Here is a 19,522-nt window from a genome sequence, read left to right on the forward strand (position 1 = left end):
ATCTTGGTAATGCATCTGGCTGTGCAATGGTTCTTTTTCTCCTGGTCTTCCAGAGGTGAGAGGTCCTGCAATAGTTCAGGATAGGACTTGTGAAGAACCCTGGTGTTGATGGAGAATGATTTCCTTGAGCTGTGGCTTGTTGACAAATTTGGGGGAGTAATGGGGATATTTCAAAACGTATGAGCCATTCAGGCAGAACTATCTTGTCCAAGTCTTCAGTTGCAGCTTCTCCAGTAGATGGCGCCTCTAACACTTTACTGCCTTCCTTCATTACATAGATAAATTTTTCTCCATTACTACTAATCCAAGTCCCCACACCCCTGGCCTCAGGCTTTTAAATAAACTGGCATGTTGTTAATCCTTTTTTTTCCCCAGCTGTGACTCCAGACAGGATTCAAGAAGAGTTTTACAATCTTTTCTCTGGGTTTTAAAGAGACTTACTTTACCCTTCTGTGTTAGCCTGAATCCTTTTGATTCTCTCAGAAACAGGTAAAATAAGCACAGTTCTTATACATGAAGAGATCAAAGAAATGCAAAAACTGGGACTGTCATAGCAAGACTTACTGTAAGCATGAGCTTTGTCCAGAGAGAGCAAGGCCTAGTTGAGAGGAAGGTTAAGATCAATGTCTTGAGGGCACTTCAGAAAAATCTCTCAGGGGCTCTTAACCTTTTTTGTGACATAGATCTTTGGTAGTCTGGTAAAGCCTATGGGTCCCTTCTCAGAATATTGTTTTTAAATGCATAAAATTAAGTTTGTTGTAATAGACAGTCAACCAGTTAAGTTGGAATACAGCTATCAAAATAGTTCAGAAATCTGTGATATAATACCAAGTGAAGCAGAAACAGAAAGACAAATACCATATGATATCACTTACATGTGGAATCTAATGTAACATATATGTGGAATCTATGACACGAATGAACTTATCTACGAAACAGAAACAGACTCACAGACATAGAGAATAGAGTTGTGGTTGCTAAGGGGGAAGAGGGGTGGGGAGGGATGGATTGGGAGGTTGGGATTAGCAGATGCAAACTATTATATATAGAATGGATAAACAACAAGGTCCTACTGTATAGCACAGGGAACTATATTCAATATCCTCTGATAAACCATGATGGAAAAGAATATGAAAAAGAATGTATATATACATATAACTGAATCACTTTACAGCAGAAATTAACACAACATTGTAAATCAACTATACTTTAATAAAATAAATTTTAAAATTAAAAAAATCTGTGATCTAATAGTATAATGCATGTACTTTCTTATGAATGCATAAATTTACAAGATCTAATGGCAGGTCCAACAACTACCATTATCTTGAAGTAGTAGTAATGAGCATAAAGCAGTAACAGTAATGTGATATAACATTATCTGTTATTTCTATTGGTGACAAAAATCACAGGTAAGGTTAATATTACTGTAGTTTGCTGCTTATCTTTATTGAAGGAAGTGCTTTCAATTAGAGATGAATGAAAATAAAGCTGCAGTTTTTTCCCCAACGAAGTAACCAATTGAATTCTATCCATGGACCCCTTGGGAGTGTGTAGAATCCGGGTAGAAACACCTCCTAGCAGCAGAGTGGTGAATGAATTACAGAGCAAGGCTGAAGGCAGGTACTGGGGTGACCCTCAGTCCTCAGCCCAGGCAGGTATCAACATTCCCAAGGGATTTGAATTGACAAGGAGGAGCCACTGGAGCCTGAATTCCACCCTGAGGGCTAAGAACTTTGCTGAAGACACCTGCCCGTTGCCAGGTTCTGGGATACCGTACACTGCAGAGAGAATGTGTAAACCATCACCGCAAGGGATTGATGAGCACTTTTTACTAATTTCCAGCACCACATAGGATGATGTTAAGAGCCACCAGAGTTCGACAGACTTGGGTTACAATGCCTTTTCTGCAATTACAGAAGCTGTATAACCTTGGGCAAGCTTATCTTTCAGTGTCCTCATTTATAAAATGGAGTAATAAAAATGTTTATCGTGATCACAGGGTTATGGTTAATTAAAGTGCTATAATTCATTGTGTTGCCTGCAGATAAATACTGGATAAATGAAGGTTGTTAAATGTGAGTTGAATGAATCTGCCCGATGACCTTTCAAGAGGGGAATCTATTCTTTTTCTACTCCCTGTTTTTCCCTCTTTGCTTAAATCCAAGAGAGGAATTAACACCTCCTTTGGGAAGGTAGACGTTCAGTCTCTGGCTTCTAGATACCACCAAGTTTCCACGCGTTGTCAACATCTTTTTAATGTCGAATACTTTTCTTGAACACCTGCAGCCTGCTGGGGGCTGGAAGAGAATCCTCAACACTGTCTCGCGGTAGCTTTTGAAGTGAAAACCCTGGGGTAAGAATCCACAGTAATTGAAGTTCCTCAATCAGGAGCTGGGTTAATTAATGTTGACCAGACCACAACTGGAACATATGGTAACAGTAATAATCGTGGAATTCTATGCACTATTGTTTACTTCATTAAAAAGACATTAAATCCATTTTATAATTAAACTCCGAATCCCAGGAAATGTCTCTTTCCCAACTTTTTCTTTATCTGCGAGGTCACAATGCTCCCGAGCCCTTCTTTCAAAGATTCAAACAGGAGGTTAATTGTGCTAGAGTAAATTGACTAGTAAATCATACCTGGAACAAATATTCAACTGTTTTCATTCCGCAAGCAAATTTACGTTTATCTGTTCAAATCAGAGGCAAAAACAATTCCTCGACGAGGATGGGATTCGAACCCACGCGTGCAGAGCACAATGGATTAGCAGTCCATCGCCTTAACCACTCGGCCACCTCGTCCCCGAAACCTTCTGTTTCCTGCTAGCTATAGGGAGTAAAACTAGGGGGATGTGACGCAATGTGATAGAAGCCGCCATTTTGTACGGAAGCAAAGCTCCTATCCTTTTGATAGCAAGAAATCAAAAGAAGATGGCCGCTCCCATACTGTGGGAGATCTGCAATGGGAATGGACAAAGGAAAATTCGGTAGAAAATGAGATAACCTTGAAAGAAATAAAATCGGCATACAGGTTGCAAAGGAAGTTTGATTAAAGGAGTCTTAGGAAGGCTCTGGAGCCTAAGGGGCGGGGCCGACGCGTTGAGCGGTTTTGCGCATGCGCTCCAACAGGGCGGTTAGATTTGAATGCTTCACTGAGGCCGTCTGGGTGTTGTGAGGTGACGTCGAGGGGTGGCGGTGAGGTGCCTCTCTGAGAAGCGTGCGGACGCCAAACAAGTCCGAGGAGAATTTCTCAAGCAGTTGGGCCGCGGCGGGTAACTTTCGGCCTGGGCTTCGCGCGGAGGGATTTAGGTTTTGTCTGAGCGGTCTGAAGGCCCCGCGGTGGGAGGTGGGGGACACTCCTACAGCCAAACTGCCTCGGAACTCGCTGGGCTCAGGTACTGACGCTTCTCCGCGGGTGCGGGTCTCTTTTTTTTCCTCACCTCGGCCTGCACATGTGCCGCCTTCCTCCTCCCTAGCAGTCTCCGTCCACACCTGGGCCCCACGGCGAGGGGGACCCGGCCCGCGGCGCCCCGCCCGCCATCTTCTGTCAGGGTTCCGGTACTCTTCCTCGCACCCCAGTTTCTTTTCCTTGGGGAACTCGCGTCCGTTCGCACTTCTTACTCAATCTTTTCTTAGCTATAAATGAAGTGACAGCGATAAGTGATTTTAAACTCTCGGCTTATGGTTTATTTACAATGTCTGATCGAGTGCTAGCAGCACTGAGCAGATTTTGGGTTTCCGGCGGATGTAATAACATAGACAAATAAAGCCAATATTACTACACCACAAATAAGTTTTTAAAAAGTCTTCCTCTGTCCATTATTAGGCCAGAGTTAAGGAGTCTTTTCTTGCTGTTTATCTCAATACTGGAGTTTAAGAAAAAGTTCTAAAAAAAATACATTGCCGATTGGAATTTTGAAGATAGGTTTATAGAGAGATGACAGAAAAGACCAAAGCAGAACTTACTCTAGGTATTAAGATTGAAGTTTTCGGTTGAATTGAATAAGTCGAATTCCTCAGATTTGTATTGGGTTCTTTGTTGTCTTGTGCCAGGGCTGGGAGCGGATGATTGAGTCCCTCATCTAGAGTTTACAGTCCAGAACGGGAAAGAATTAATATACACAGATAACTATAAAACAGGACAATGTAAAGGATTGTAGGACATTCTGAAGGCATATGGGAGCACAGAATAGCTTATCTGATGCTTTTTGGCAATGGAGACTAAAGGAGGCTTCTTGGAGAAAGTGGTATTTGAGGTGGAACTTGAAGGGAAGAATGATTTATAGAGATGAGTTAATGTAAGATTTTGGTATTTAAAGTTTGGGTTCAAAGCAGTATAATTCTTTTTGACTATGTGAATGGCTAGGAATGTTTACAAGATTGACAAATAGATGTAAACTGAGTAAAAATATTTGGAGTGGTAGTATTAATGATGTGTTTGATGCTAACTAAGAGATGGTAGAAGACACTCTAGATATTGTTAGTAGGACAGTGCTGTCCAATAAAACTTTCATTGTTAATGGTAATGTTTTATTTCTGCACTAACACGGTACTCATTAGTCCCATGTGATGAACACCTGCAATGTGTCTATTGTAACAAGAACTATATTGTAAATTTTATTTCATTTTAATTAATTTAAATTTAAATGATATAGACTCTAGACCTGTTCTGTATTGGACAGCACAGATCTAGAATCTATATCATTGGCCACTATGAAATATATTAATTCTAGATAGTGGTGAAGTAAATGAAGGAGTGGACAAATAGCTAGATAGTAGATTTTCAGGTTTTGCAGGCTCCATGGTCTACATGATCTCTGTCACATTTCTTCTTTCTATGCTTTTTTTTTGTTCTCTGTAACTGATTTAAAATGTAAAAAACTACTGTTAAAGGCCCATTTGGCCCAGCAGCTGTAGTTTGTGGACCTCTGGATTATTTAGACTAGTAGTTCCCAAATTTTCTTGGCTCATTATGCCCCTAGGACAAAAGAAATATCTAACAGTTCTATCAATATTTATTAAGTGCTTAGGTCCAAACAATTTTAGAAGTTGTTGTTAAGTGATTCTACCTGCTTAGTAGCCATTTGAAAAAAATAATATACATAAATTGAAGTAAAAGATAATATTTTAATTTTATTCATAAATACTTACAATTATTTACTAATTGGATATGTGTGTCTGTTGAATATTGCACACCTTTTAGATTTTGGAATCAGAGTGGATACTGCCACCCTCATTTCCAGTACCACATTGATCAAAAGTACTTGCGTTATATCACAGGAACTGCCAAAAATCCAGCTTTGCAATAATATGTTATCAAAACTAATGTAATGTGAATGGGTACTATATTGAGCTAGCAGTGATGTATAGATGTTGAGAATTGTTGTTTCTCTCAAAAGTTCAAAATATCCCAGAACACCTTTGTGAGTAAGCTGTAGCACCCCTACCTGTGTGCCAAGTGCACAGTTCTGGAACCAATCAGTAATCAATTAATGTGACAGTGATCAAAAGTTCAACCATAATAGCATTTTACACGTGAAGCTTAATGTGAGAACCTGGAGTCTCCTGTTTCTGTTGGAGGTGGAACTTACAGATATGTACTGAATAGAATATTTTTAAAAGAGGACATCAATAAGCTTTGAATCTTAGTACTTAATCAAATGTCAGCTGGTCTGCAGGCTAAACAAGAATGATGCACGATGACTGTTTCAAACAATGAAGATGTTTAGGTGATCCTGATTTGATAGTATTTACTTTTTTTTTTTTTTTTTGCGGTGCGCGGGCCTCTCACTGTTGTGGCCTCTCCCGTTGCGGAGCACAGGCTCCGGACGCGCAGGCTCAGCGGCCATGGCTTACGGGCCTAGCCGCTCCGCGGCATGTGGGATCTTCCCGGACCGGGGCACGAACCTGCATCCCCTGCATCGGCAGGCGGACTCTCAACTACTGCGCCACCAGGGAAGCCCGTATTTACTATTTTTAATCTGTGAATTTTTAATATATCACTGGATTTGAAAATATTTCCAAAAGAAGAAAAAAATGCAAGACATAGATCATGAAGCCCCCAAAATAATATTTTTAATTTAAAAATTTAAGCTATTACATACTGTCCTCTTTCCCAAAAGCAACCACCTTCACTACTTTAAGTTAGTTATTTTGTATCGAAAGAAAGCTCTCTTGGGACTTCCCTGGTGGCACAGTGGTTAAGAATCCACCTGCCAATGCAGTGGACATGGGTTCAAGCCCTGGTCCGGGAAGATCACATATGCTGCGGAGCAACTAAGCCCGTGTGCCACAAGTAATGAGCCTGCGCTCTAGAGCCCTCGAGCCACAACTACTGAGCCCGAGTACCACAACTACTAAAGCCCGTGCACCCTAGAGCCTGCATGCTGCAACTACTGAAGCCCGCACACCTAGAGCCCGTGCTCCGCAACAAGAGAAGCCACCGCAATGAGAAGTCCACACACTGCAACGAAGAGTAGCTCCTGTTCGCCACAACTAGAGAAAGCCCATGAGCAGCAGTGAAGACCCAAAGCAACCAAAAAAAAAAAACTCTCTTACCCGCAACCACCTCCACCTGCATCCGGAGCCTGTGCTCCGCAACGGGAGAGGCCACAGCAGTGAGAGGCCTGTGTACCGCAAAAAAATAAATTAATTAAATAAAAAATAAAAATATTATTTTAAGCAGATATAGGTGTTATCTGTGAACAGGAGGTAAGTGAAACCAGAAGAATGGATAAACAGACTGAGAAAGTGATGGAGGACAAAAGGAGAGGGTCAGAGATCAAATCCTAGAAGATACCCATCACCTTATATCTATATTAACAGCTAATTAAATAATACTGAAAAATAAGCAGACTTTTACTTCAGGTTCAAGTTCATTATGAAGTATTCTTTAATTTGACTTGTTATATATGATGAAAGCATGTAAAATAAGATATCTTTTAAGTACCTGTTTTTTTGTTGTTTTGGTTTTTTACTTATTGCTAAAAGTGTAAGAACATTGATTCTGACAGTTTGTGTATGTGGTATTTTATTTTTTTCTAAGTAAGTATTTTAGTCTTTTTATCTATCTATCCATCTATTTATTTATTTTTGGCTGCCTTGGGTCTTTGTTGCGGTGCGCCGGCTTCACATTGCAGTAGATTCTCTTGTTGCGGAGCACAGGCTCTAGGCGCATGGGCTCCAGTAGTTGTGGCACGTGGGCTCAGTAGTTGTGGCTCGCGGGCTCTAGAGTGCAGGCTCAGTAGTTGTGGCGCACACTTAGTTGCTCTGTGGCATGTGGGATCTTCCCAGACCAGGACTCAAACCCATGTCTCCTGCCTTGGCAGGCGGATTCTTAACCACTGTGTCACCAGGGAAGTCCATATGTATGTGGTATTAATTTAGTATTTAGTAGAAATGCTCATATTGTTGAGTCAGAATCTCTAGCTATTCTGTTTTTTGAAATCTGCAATGGAATTTTTTCTTACCCAGGGATAAAGTTCTAAGGTTAGAATGCATAAAGTGAAAATATAGGTATGGATAGGTAGGAGATAAGACCAGTTAAAGAAACTTCAGGTTATGCTTCTTATTGCACACTCTTTCCAAGACAGATACTCATTGAGTGAGATTGTAAACATAATCAACTACACTGTTTAAAATGTTTTTTCCCCCAATTATTTATTTATTTATTTATTTATTTTGGCTGGCCCGGGTCTTTGTTGCAGCATGCAGACTTAGTTGCAGAAGGATAAGGGATCTAGTTCCCCAACCAGAGATCAAACCTGGGCCCCCTGCATTGGGAGTGCAGAGTCTTACCCACTGGACCACCAGGGAAGCCCCTAAAATGTTATTTTTATGCCTTAAATTTTTTTTTGCTCGAGTACTTAAAGTTAAATTTTCATAAGATAAATATGCATTTATGCAAATCTACTTTATGCAAATATAAGTATTTTGATAGCTGATTGACTATATTTTGAGATTGAATTATTATATAATCCATAAACTCATATAAACTAGGACAAATTTTTATTTGAACCGTTAAAGTCCATATCATTCCAATCAGAGTTAGTCACTGATTTCCTCTTGAATATGAGAATTTTCTAGGATTGGTCACTATTAGAGAATAGTTTAAAATCCTCAAAATTTCTCATGTTTCATAGCCCCATAGTGAAGTTTTTTACTTTTTTTGGCTCTCCCACAGAAAGTAATCCTGAAATTACAACTCTGCTCTGCTCTTAACCTCTTCACAGATTACAACTTCTCTTCCTTTTTTCTCACCTTTTCTCATATTGTGTATTTGTTACAGAAACAGTTTTTCTTCGAAAATGGATGGGATGTCTTCAGAGGCTAATGAAGAAAAGTAAGTTTGGGAAATGCAGCTAAAAATGTTCAACTCTTTATCAGGGAAAGATACTTTTCCAATTAGTAAGACATGTTTATAACTTCTGAAATGTTTTCCCAGTCTGTTCCAGGGAAAAGAAGTAAATGTTACAAAGTCACAGCACTCCCTGCCATATCTTTATATAAACTCATCTGGAGTCAAAACTGAGAGGGACTTTAGAGACCACTTCCTATCTCTTCAATTTAAGGATGAGAAAATTGAGGCCTGAAGAAATGAAATGATTTGTCTAAAGTTGGCATCACAAACTAGTGGCAGTTTACAGCCTACAGGCATATATATATATGACAAAGAAAAAATTGTCTAAACAATAAACAGTGTTTTTTAATTTTTGAATTAATTGCCAAAATTTCAAGATTTCATACAATAATTAGATTTTCAGCTTTTCCTGAAAAATCAAGTGGTGGAACACTGGGCTCATATTCTTGCTTGGCAACAACTAACCTGAGCAGAGTACCTAATAGCTGTGATGATCAAACCAGGCAGGAAGGAAACCAGACTAAGTTGTCTGTTTGGCTACCATAGCCAGTTGAATATTCAAAACCTGCTCTAAAAATCACACTGTAGTAAAACCAGAACTAGAGTCTCTTGATTTATGGTCCATTTATCTCTTTTTTTTTTTTTGGCTGCACTGCGGCTTGCAGGATCTTAGTTCCCTGACCAGGGATTGAACCACAGCTATAGCAGTGAAAGCACTGAGTCCTAACCACTGGACTGCCAGAGAATTCCCTTTCTTTCTTTTTTTTTTTTTTCTTTTGGTCCATTTATCTTATAATTATGCTTATATAAATCAATATGGTAAATTATGTTTTAAATTATGTTATCTCTTGTTTTTCAAGAGATAGTCCTATGGTATACCATATGTATTTTAAAACACTGACTTTCTAAATACTGAATTTAAGTCTCGTAATATAAATTTTATTAAGTGAAAGTGACGCCAACTGTTAAGTGATGACCAATTTAAAAGCACGTAAGGGATGTTGTAATGATGGGTTTTAGAAATTCAGTTTTTTACTGCTATGTATGTAAATTTTTTTTCCTCTTTCAGTGACAATGTAGAGAGACCTGTTAGAAGACGACATTCCTCAGTAAGAAACACCTATTTGAGCTAATAATTGTTACCTTTTATTGAATAATGACTACATACCACAGTAATTTTGAATGACATCACCATCCCAACCCCCCTGGCTTCTATTGCTCTCTGGATAAAGACTCAAATATTTAACCTGGGCTTCCCCGGTGGCACAGTGGTTGCAAGTCCACCTGCCGAGGCAGGGGCACAGGTTCGTGCCCTGGTCTGGGAAGATCCCACATGCCGCGGAGCGGCTGGGCCCGTGAGCCATGGCCGCTGAGCCTGCGCGTCCGGAGCCTGTGCTCCGCAACAGGAGAGGCCACAACAGTGAGAGGCCCGCATACCACAAAAAAAAAAAAAAAAAAAAATTTAACCTGATTACACAATTCTGTAAATATACTAAAATTCCTATTTTATGGGTTTCATGGTAATTTAATACATTCTATGCTGTGTAAATTATACTTTAATAAAGCTGTTTAAAAAATATATTTAAATGTGTACAAAGCTGTAGCAAGACACACAATAATCCAACTCAAACCGATTTAAGCACAAAATTTATTGGGTTATGAAATTGAAAAAATCCAAAGATAGGGATGATGTTAGGCACAATTTAACCAATCAGGTGTTCCAACAGTAGCACCAGAGGTTGTAGGGTACTTTCACTGTAAGCATCTTTGCCACAAACACTTTTGCCACATAATTAATTGGCAGCAGTGCAATTTAGCTGTAAAGGTTAAATAACTAATTGATAGTTTGATTTCATTTCTTCATTGATGCAGTACTCTCATTTTTATATTACATAAATCTGAGATATGCCAAGGTCTCCAAGGCAGAGTTGAACCCATTTCTCCCACAGAATTTTGGAACATCTCTCAACAGACATATGGCATTATGCCAAGAACAAACAACAGTGTGGAAGGGTTTTATAATGCAATACAAAGCTCAGTTACAAATATGTATCCTAGTATTTGGAAACTGATAATTTGTCTTAATGAAGAAAGAAATTTTAATGAAAATGAAAAAGCGTGATGCCAAATGAAGGGAATGAATCAATAAACTAAAAAATGTATAAAATACTATGAGCAAAAGACAGAAGGCAAGAGCTTAGGTACAACCCACAAAATAAAATCAGTTATTTGCTCAGTATTGCCATGAATCTACACACATTTTAAATGTATTCAAGTATTTCATATCTTGCAATAAAGTCTTTAACTTTCTTATTCATTTTTCATGTTTCATTATGTCCTCTTTAATGTCCCTCTTTTATCTTTTATAGCAGAAATGCCTTACGGCCAGTTAGTTATGCAGCAAAAATGTTTGCAGCAAAGATGTCTGTGGCAAATATGCTTATGGTGAAAGTACTGGACATGATCACCAGTACTAAGATTTCATTTTTTATACTCTGATCCCTTTCTCTGGGTAATCTCCATTATCAGAACGGGCTCTCCCTCTGTGATTACTACAGTACATCTAGCTCTCCCAACTTCCAGGTTCAAGTCCTACATGAAAAATAGTGTCTATTTCCTCAGGATAAAACACGAAGGAAACAGAATACTCAGGATTGAATCATCTTGGCTTGATTGTCTTGACCATATCTTGATATGGGTCAAGTCCTCATTACCAAACCAGTCACTATTGACAAAAGAATACCATGTGCAGATTGTTCTCAGCCAGGGCTACCTGTTGAACCCTAGAGTTGGAGTAGAGCTTTACTGAGACCACATGGGATGAGAGTAGGCAAAATAATTGGGGAATGTGGGCAAGGAGAAGGGAATAGATGCCGAATATTTAAAGCAGCCACAAAGTATACCACTGAGCAATATGAGTTTGAGGAGTTTTAGAGGTTTTTACAGGAATTTTAGCATCTCTACCTTTCTGCTCATGGTATAACTTGAAATGAAGTGATTATTAATAGACATTGCAGATTTTCTTGAATAATTCTGTTCTAGATTTTGAAATGCAGATTTTCTTGAATAATTCTGTTCTAGATTTTGAAACCCCCAAGGAGTCCTCTTCAGGACCTCAGAGGTGGGAATGGGAATGAAACTGTTCAGGTAAGTCTCTGGTACAAATGCTTTATAGATGACTATTTTCAGTGATTTTTTTTTTTTCTTTTGCGGCACGCGGGCCTCTCACTGTTGTGGCCTCTCCCGTTGTGGAGCACGGGCTCCGGATGCGCAGGCTCAGCGGCCATGGCTCACGGGGCCAGCCACTCCGCGGCATGTGGGATCTTCCCAGACCGGGGCACGAACCCATGTCCCCTGCATTGGTAGGCAGACTCTCAACCACTGCACCACCACGGAAGCCCTCAGTGATATATATATATATATATATATATATTTTTTGTCAGTGATATTTTTAATAGTTAGAAACTTTATTAGCTATATGAAGGGAGAATGTCATAAATGATTCTCAACTGAATATGTACAAGTAAGCATCCCATGGTCTTAAGGTTAAAATCCAAACACTTGAGCAAGCTGGCACTCTTGATTTTTAACCCCTATTTGCTTTTCCAGACTTTTCTTGCCACTCTCATACATGTATCTCACCATTCAGAACTGTTTACCATTCCCCAAACAGACAAGAACTGTCAAGCCTGCAGGTATTTACATGTGATGTTACCTCTGTCTAGATGGCTAGTCCCTCATTCTTCGTTTATCTGCCAATATTTTATTAAAAATTTTTTTTCAAACACACTGAAAAGTAGAAAGAATTTTAGGGTGAATGTTCATATAGTCATTACATAGATTCTATAATTAATATTTTATCATACTTGGTTTATCATATATTTGTAGTCCTCTATTTTTAAAATTTATTAATTAATTTTGGCTGTGTTGGGTCTTCGTTGCTGCACACGGGCTTTCTCTAGTTACGGCGAGCGGGGGCTACTCTTCGTTGCAGTGTGCAGACTTCTCATTGCGGTGGCTTCTTTTGTTGTGGAGCATGGGCTCTAGGCACATGGGCTTCAGTAGTTGTGGCTCACGGGCTTAGTTGTTCCGTGGCATGTGGAATCTTTCTGGACCAGGGCTCGAACCTGTGTCCTCTGCATTGGCAGGCGGATTCTTAACCACTGCGCCACCAGGGAAGCCCTGTAGTCCTGTTTCTCTGGTAATTCCAATTTGTTTGCAAGACTCAGTTTTGGTATCATTTCTCTCAGAAAATCATCCCTTAACATCTTCTATTGTAATTGTTTACTAATGTCCATTCTAAATTGAGAACTCTCTGAGGTCAGGACTTCGTTATGTGTTTTTTAATATATTATGCCTGGTATATAGTTCACTTTCAGTACATTTTGTTGATGGATGAAATGCATATAGTTTTGGAGACCATATAATTCTGAGTGCTTACACTACTTCTGCCTCTCTTATCTTTCTATTTCTCAAATACATCAAGCCTTTCCCTGCCTCAGGGCCTTTGCACATGCTCTGCCTAGAATGTTTTCCCTCTGCCCAACTGTTCATCTGACTACTAACTAATCCTTCAGGTCTCAACTTAAACGTACTTCCTCAAAGAAATCTTCCATGATTATCAGGCTAAATTATTTTTTTATATACAGTTTTTATTCACACCACTCATTACACTTTGAATTTTATATTTTTGTGGATTTTTTGTTTTAATCTGTTTCACCATTAATCCGCATTAGAGTAAGGACTGTATTGTTTCCTTTACCGGTCTTTTTCCATCACTGAGCATGGGATTTGGTATGTGTGGTTTTTTTTAATTTAATGAATGTTTGAAAGAGTAAATGACAGATTCATAGACTCATAGAGCTTTAAAAACAACAGGACCTCAATACTAATCTTGAATCTAGTTCCTTCATTATATAGATGAGAAATATGAGGTCCAGAGAGGTTAAATGTTTTGTCTAAGCCCACACAGTTAGTGGCAAACTTCAAATTGGAGCTCTAATCTCCTAATTTCTAACTCAGTGCTCTTTCCAATATACCACACAAATTTCAGGGGTTTTTAGTAAGAAATATAGTAGTATTTACTATGTCCATAATATTGTCATTATTAAGCTCAAAGCTGCCTGTGGTGTCTGCCAAAGATCTTAACAGAGCGGATGATTCTTTGTTATAACAAAACTTGTCCTCAGTTATCCAGAATTAGCACAGTTAAAATTCTCTATGTATTTCATTTGTTTTTGTCTTTTGCTTTTTGTGTTCGGTATCTACGTGAGTAAAAATGTTTGCCGTTGTTAAGGAAGATGAGGGAAAATAAAAGTAGTATATTATAATGAAAAGATGCTCAGCATCACTAATCATTAGGGAAATGCAAATCAAAACCACAGTAAGATATCAACTCATACCCATTAGGATGACTACTATTAAAAACAGAAAACAAACAGAAAATAGAAAGTGTTGGCTAGGATGTGGAGTAATTGGAACCCTTGTGCACTGTTGGTGGGAATGTAAATGGTGCAGCTGCTGTAAAAAACAGTGGTTCCTCCAAAAATTAAAATAGAATTACCATATGATCCAGCAATTCCACTTCTGGGTGTAAAGAATTGAAAGCAGGGTCTTGAGGATATGTATACCACTGTTCATAGCAGTGATATTCACAGTAGCCAAAAGGTGGAAGCAACCCAGAGTCCTTTGATAGATGAATGGATAAACAAAATGTGGTGTCTATGGAATATTATTCAGCCTTAAAAAAAGAAGGAAGATGCAAGAGGGAGGAGATATGGGGATATATATGTATGTATAGCTGATTCACTTTGTTGTAAAGCAGAAACTAACACTCCATTATAAAGCAATTATACTCCAATAAAGATGTTAAAAAAAAAAAGAAGGAAATTCTGATATATACTACAACATGGATGAACCTTGAGGACATTATGTTAAGTGAAATAAACCAGTCACAAAAAGACAAATACTTTATAAATTACACTCATGAAGTACCTACAATAGTCATATTCATAGAGACAGAACGTAAAATTGTGGTTGTGGGGAGGTTGGCGGGGAAAAGGAGGAGTTGTTTAATGGATATACAATTTCAGTTTTGCAAGATGAAAAGATTTCTGGAGATTGGTTGCACGACCATATAGAGGTACTTAACACTACTGAAGTGTACACTTAAAAACAGTTAAGGACTTCCCTGGTGGCGCAGTGGTTGGGAATCCGCCTGCCAATGCAGGGGACGCCAGTTCGAGCGCTGGTCCAGGAAGATCTCACATGCCGCAGAGCAGCTAAGGCCGTGAGCCACAACTACTGAAGCCCGCACGTCTAGAGCCCATGTTCCGCAACAAGAGAAGCCACCGCAATGAGAAGCCCATGCACCGCAATGAAATAAATAAATTAATTTAAAAAAACAGTTAAGATGCTTCAGTATGTTATGCTAAGTAAAATAGTCACAGAAGGAAAAATACTACATGATTCCACTTATATGAGGTGTCTAAAATAGTCAAACTCATGGAAGCAGAAAAGAGAACAGTGGTTGCCAGGGACAGAGAGGAGGGGGAAATGGGGAGTTGCTAATCAACGGTATAAAGTTTCAGTTATGCAAAATGAATGAATTCTAGAGATCCGCTGTACAACATTGTTGCTATAGTTAACAGTATTGTATTGTACACTTAAAAATCTGTTAAGAGGGTAGATTAAGTGTTCTTACCACAATAAAATTAAAAAAATTTTTTTTTAATTTTCTTTTTTTGTACAGCAGGTTCTTATTAGTTATCCATTTTATACATATTAATGTATATATGTCAATCCTAATCTCCCAATTCATCACACCACCACCCCCCAAAATTAAAATTCTTAAAAGTGGTTAAGATGGTAAATTTTATGTGAATTGTATTTTACTGCAATTAAAAAAAAATTTTAATCTTGAAAATAGTATAGTAAGGTTACCATAATAGACAACATATCACTTGTTTTGTTCCCAGTCTTTCTTCTACTTAATTGCAAAATAACCATTCATTTAAAGGAGAGAGAAAAGGTAAGGGATAGTAATCACCTTCCTTAAATATGTTGTTTTTGTCACTGTGCTTATTTTCACATTGAAAATCATATTCATGTTAAGCGCTTCTATATTGGAATTTTTTGGAGAATCAGATTAATTATGAAAATTAATGATATCACATTAATTCAGAATAAGAACTGGTCTCTGTCTATCATAATCTTGGAGACCTAATTCACAGTGGTTTCATTAAAAATCATACCATATAAAAAAAAATCATACCATATATTCTCTGTCCTTAGGAATCCAATGCTTTGAGAAATAAGAAAAACTCTCGTCGAGTCAGCTTTGCAGATACTATAAAGTAAGTTGAAAAGAAAAATAATTAAAATGTTACAGGTAATACTTTTTGTGTGTCACACCAAATGTGTTGGTACTAACTGATTCGGATAATTTGTGTTTCAATTAGGGAAGCTTTAGAAAATTGTTATTTAAAAGGCTGTTATGCTTAAAAGAGAAACATTGAAAGCATCCCCTTTACAGTCCAGAACAAAACAACTATGTCTTACGGCTGCTATTTAACATTGTATTGGAGGTGCTAACCAACAAAAAAAAACTAGAGAAAGAAAATGGAGTTACAAAAATTGGAAAGCTGGGGATAAATCTGTCGCCTTTGCAGATTAAATAATTGAATATTAGGAAAATCCAAGAATATCAATTGAAATACCTCTGTAAACAGGAAGTAGCAGGATACAAAATTAATATTTAGAAATTAATGTATTTCCTATATAAAAATAATAACCAGATAGAATGTAAATGTCCTTTTTCCATTATATTATAATTAGTTGCTGTAAATTTAATAATAAAAGAATATAAACTGTACAGGGATTTCCCTGGTTGTCCAGTGGTTAGGACTCTGCACTTCCACTGCAGGGGACACAAGTTTGATCCCTGGTCGGGGAACTAAGATCCCAGATGCCCTGTGGCATGGCCAAAAAAAGGAAAAAAAAAAAAGAATTGTGCAAATGAAGACAAGTTCCTGAATAAAAAGATTTAACATCATAAAGATATCACTTCTCCCTAAGTTATTAATTTAATGTAATTCTTATGCGTAATGTTTTTATGATTATTTTCTTGATGCTGAGCAGTATATTTGTATTTCCTCATTGATTGAAGAGTTGTTTAATTGAGAATTTTAACATTCATATCTAGGTGGTAAAGACATCTTGTGGTCATTAATTTTCAGTTATATTGTAGTGAGAGAATGCTAATTTGTGTTATTTTGATTTTTATTGAAATTTTCTGTGTGGTCTTGTATATGATCAATTTCTGTGAATGATCCATCCACTTGAACAGAAGACACATTTTGTATTTTAGGGTGTAGAATTTGATATATATCAAATATATCCATTTTATGCATGTTATTTGGGTCTTCTGTAATTTTATATAATTTTAGTCACTTTAATCTGCATGAATTATGAGAGAGGTAAATTAGTCTGTAACTGACAGTGCATCCTACTCTTTCCAGTAGTTCTTCTTTATGAATGTTTATTCTATGTTTATTGGTGCATAGTCATCAATGTTATATCTTCATTCGGGATTGCACTTTCTAGCATTATGAAATATTCATCCTTGCTTTGTTTATTGCTTTTTGACCCAAATTCTACCTAGACTGATGTTAAAATTTCTGTCTTTGTTATATTTTTGTTTTCATTTTTGTGGTATATCTTTGTGTAATGTTTGACCATGTATGAGCAATGGTAAAGTTAGTCTATTTCCTCTCTCCCAACCCAGTTTTACTTAATAATATACTTTTGTACTATTAAATGTGCTTAAATTTCAAATAAAACTTCATTGTATTATATGATATCCTTTGGCATTTATAATGGATGAAGTTATTGGCCTACTTCTTCCTCTCGTTTTCTCCCCCCATTCCCTACCCATCTTTTTTTAAAATTTTATTTATTTATTTATTTTGGCCACGCTGGGTCTTCGTTGCAGCGTGTGGGCTTCTCTTGTTGTGGTGTGCAGGCTCTAGAGTGCGTGGGCTCAGTAGTTGCGACGTGTGGCTCTCGGGGCATGCGGGCTTAGTTGCAGTATGTGGAATCTTAGTTCCCTGACCAGGAATCAAACGTGGTCCCCCTGCATTGGGAGCACGGAGTCTTAACCACTGGACTACCAGGGAAGTTCTTCCCTCACCCCACCTTTTTTTTAAGTTGTATTATATCTCTTTCTCCCTTTCTCTTACTCTCTTATCTCTCTCTCTGGGTATTTGACATTAGGTCATCTGTCACATTTGTGTCTTAGTTGTATTCTATATATTTAAATGTTCACATCAGTTCTATTACTATAGTTGCCCTAATTATCTCTTGGTTGGCCAAAGCTTTTCTCTTATGTTTTCCCAAGAAAGGCTCATTGAAGCAATACTCCCTGAGTTCTTGGGCGCTCAGACTGTTAGTCATAGCCTTTATACTTGAAGATTTAGCTGGATATAAAATCTTCAGTTCACATTTTCTTTTTTTCACTTTGAATATGTTTTGTTTTGTTTTTGTTTTTGTTTTTTATCAAACACCAAAGTCACTGAGGGTTTTTTTTTGTTTTTTGTTTTTGTTTGTTATACAGCAGGTTCTTATTAGTTATCTATTTTATACATATTAGTGTATGTATGTCAATCCCAGTCTCACAATTCATCCCACCACCACCCCACATTTTCTTTAAGGAACTTGTTAATGTGATTCTGTTATCTTCTGGCGTTGAATGTTTCTATGAACAAGTCAGAGGAGAGCATGATTTTTCCCCCTCATAAACAACTAGATCTTTTTGACAGGCTACCTAACAGATTTTTTTTTTTCCTTTATCTTTGAAGTTTATTGACTTTACTTGGATACATCTTTATTTTGACTGTTTTGGGTCTTGAATCTTGAATTAACCTTTAAGTATCTTTTTCTATTTCATTATTTAAATTTCGTTAGGGACTCCATAATTTAGAAACACAAATTATGTTTAGATTCTTTGGTTTTCTTCTGTATTATATTCTCTCTTAAGTCCTTTTATTTTCTTTTACTTTGTTCAGTTAAAATTTTTTTCTATGTCCTTTACCATATTTTCCAAGATACTTACTTACCCTTATGTCTCTTCCAGTTTTGCCTTCATTCTGTGATGATTATATTTTTTCTTCTGCTTCTTTCATGAGTTTCATCTATTTGTGTGTCATTTCCTGTTTTCTTACCATCTTTTCCTTGAGTTCTTGTATTTCTTTCATTTCTGTCTTTGATAGAGATGATTGATTTGTTATGTTTTTTAAGTCCATAAAAAACTGTATGCATACAATTTTCATTTTCTCTGGGACAACATTTTTCTGAGTGTTTTTCTTATGTTATGTTATACTTTGCTTTCTTTTAATCTTATGGTGTCCTTATAGATTGTATACTTTTTACTCATCATTGAATGGGTTGGGTTTTCCTGAACCACCTATTTTCAAGACATTTCTGTGGAGGGAGAGGGGATGTAATGGTGTTCCAGGGTACCTGTCTTTTTGTAAACAGGCTCTCCTTTTAGTTATCATAAAGATAGCTTGTCTACTTAATATCACCTTCTTCAAATTTTATTTTCTGTATAATTCAGATTTCTTTAACTTGGCCTATTGTGAGGTGAGCTCCTAGATCAATTTAACCTTGAATTTAAACATTTTAGGATGAGGCTTGATTGTTTCTTGTCCAGAAATCTTCCTAGGAAAGTCCTGGGCTTTGATCTGCATTGTTTCCCGTTCCTCATTTGTTCCTCTCTCTCCTCCGAATTCTTTATCTTAACAAACCTTTAGGATCAGACAGATTAAAGAAATTCAATTCTGTATTTGCCATATAAAACATGATTTTGCATTAGGATAAGTTTATAGTTGCCCAGGATTTCAGTTGTGGGGCTATTGGGAACATGTTTTCTTCTTTTCCTTAGAGGAGTAGTAAGTAAATGTTGGTAAGGGGTGAAGAAGGGGGTTCCCACTTAGCTGCAGACTATGTGACATCTTTCTGTTACTGAGTAGTTCCAAACAGTAGGTACCTTCTGAAATATAAATTCATTGTTGTCGATTGATAGTAATTTTAATTGTTTTATACTTCTTTTCTATCCATCTTTTATCCACAAATCAATTAACGTCTTCCTGGATAAAC

At 37.4% G+C, this 19,522-nt stretch overlaps 1 protein-coding gene and 2 non-coding genes across 3 annotated transcripts in view; 1 reads left to right on the forward strand and 2 right to left on the reverse strand.

The window, feature by feature from the left end:
- Positions 1–373: 373 nt before the first annotated feature.
- On the reverse strand, positions 374–493 carry LOC117311480 (small nucleolar RNA SNORA26). The gene has a single exon (XR_004525676.1). It is a non-coding gene; the product is annotated as a small nucleolar RNA SNORA26 (small nucleolar RNA).
- Positions 494–2,726: 2,233 nt separating this feature from the next.
- TRNAS-GCU (transfer RNA serine (anticodon GCU)) lies at positions 2,727–2,808 on the reverse strand. The gene has a single exon. It is a non-coding gene; the product is annotated as a tRNA-Ser (tRNA).
- A 118-nt stretch (positions 2,809–2,926) lies between these two features.
- Positions 2,927–19,522, forward strand: part of KNL1 (kinetochore scaffold 1) — a 63,578-nt gene continuing 46,982 nt past the window's right edge. The window contains 5 exon segments of the mRNA XM_073800747.1: positions 2,927–2,993; positions 8,294–8,347; positions 9,435–9,474; positions 11,447–11,512; positions 15,659–15,720. Of these exon segments, the coding sequence (XP_073656848.1) occupies positions 2,938–2,993; positions 8,294–8,347; positions 9,435–9,474; positions 11,447–11,512; positions 15,659–15,720 (278 nt within the window). The 5' untranslated portion in view covers positions 2,927–2,937.

Source organism: Tursiops truncatus, chromosome 2, assembly GCF_011762595.2.
Source record: "Tursiops truncatus isolate mTurTru1 chromosome 2, mTurTru1.mat.Y, whole genome shotgun sequence".
NCBI classification, from domain to species: domain Eukaryota; kingdom Metazoa; phylum Chordata; class Mammalia; order Artiodactyla; family Delphinidae; genus Tursiops; species Tursiops truncatus.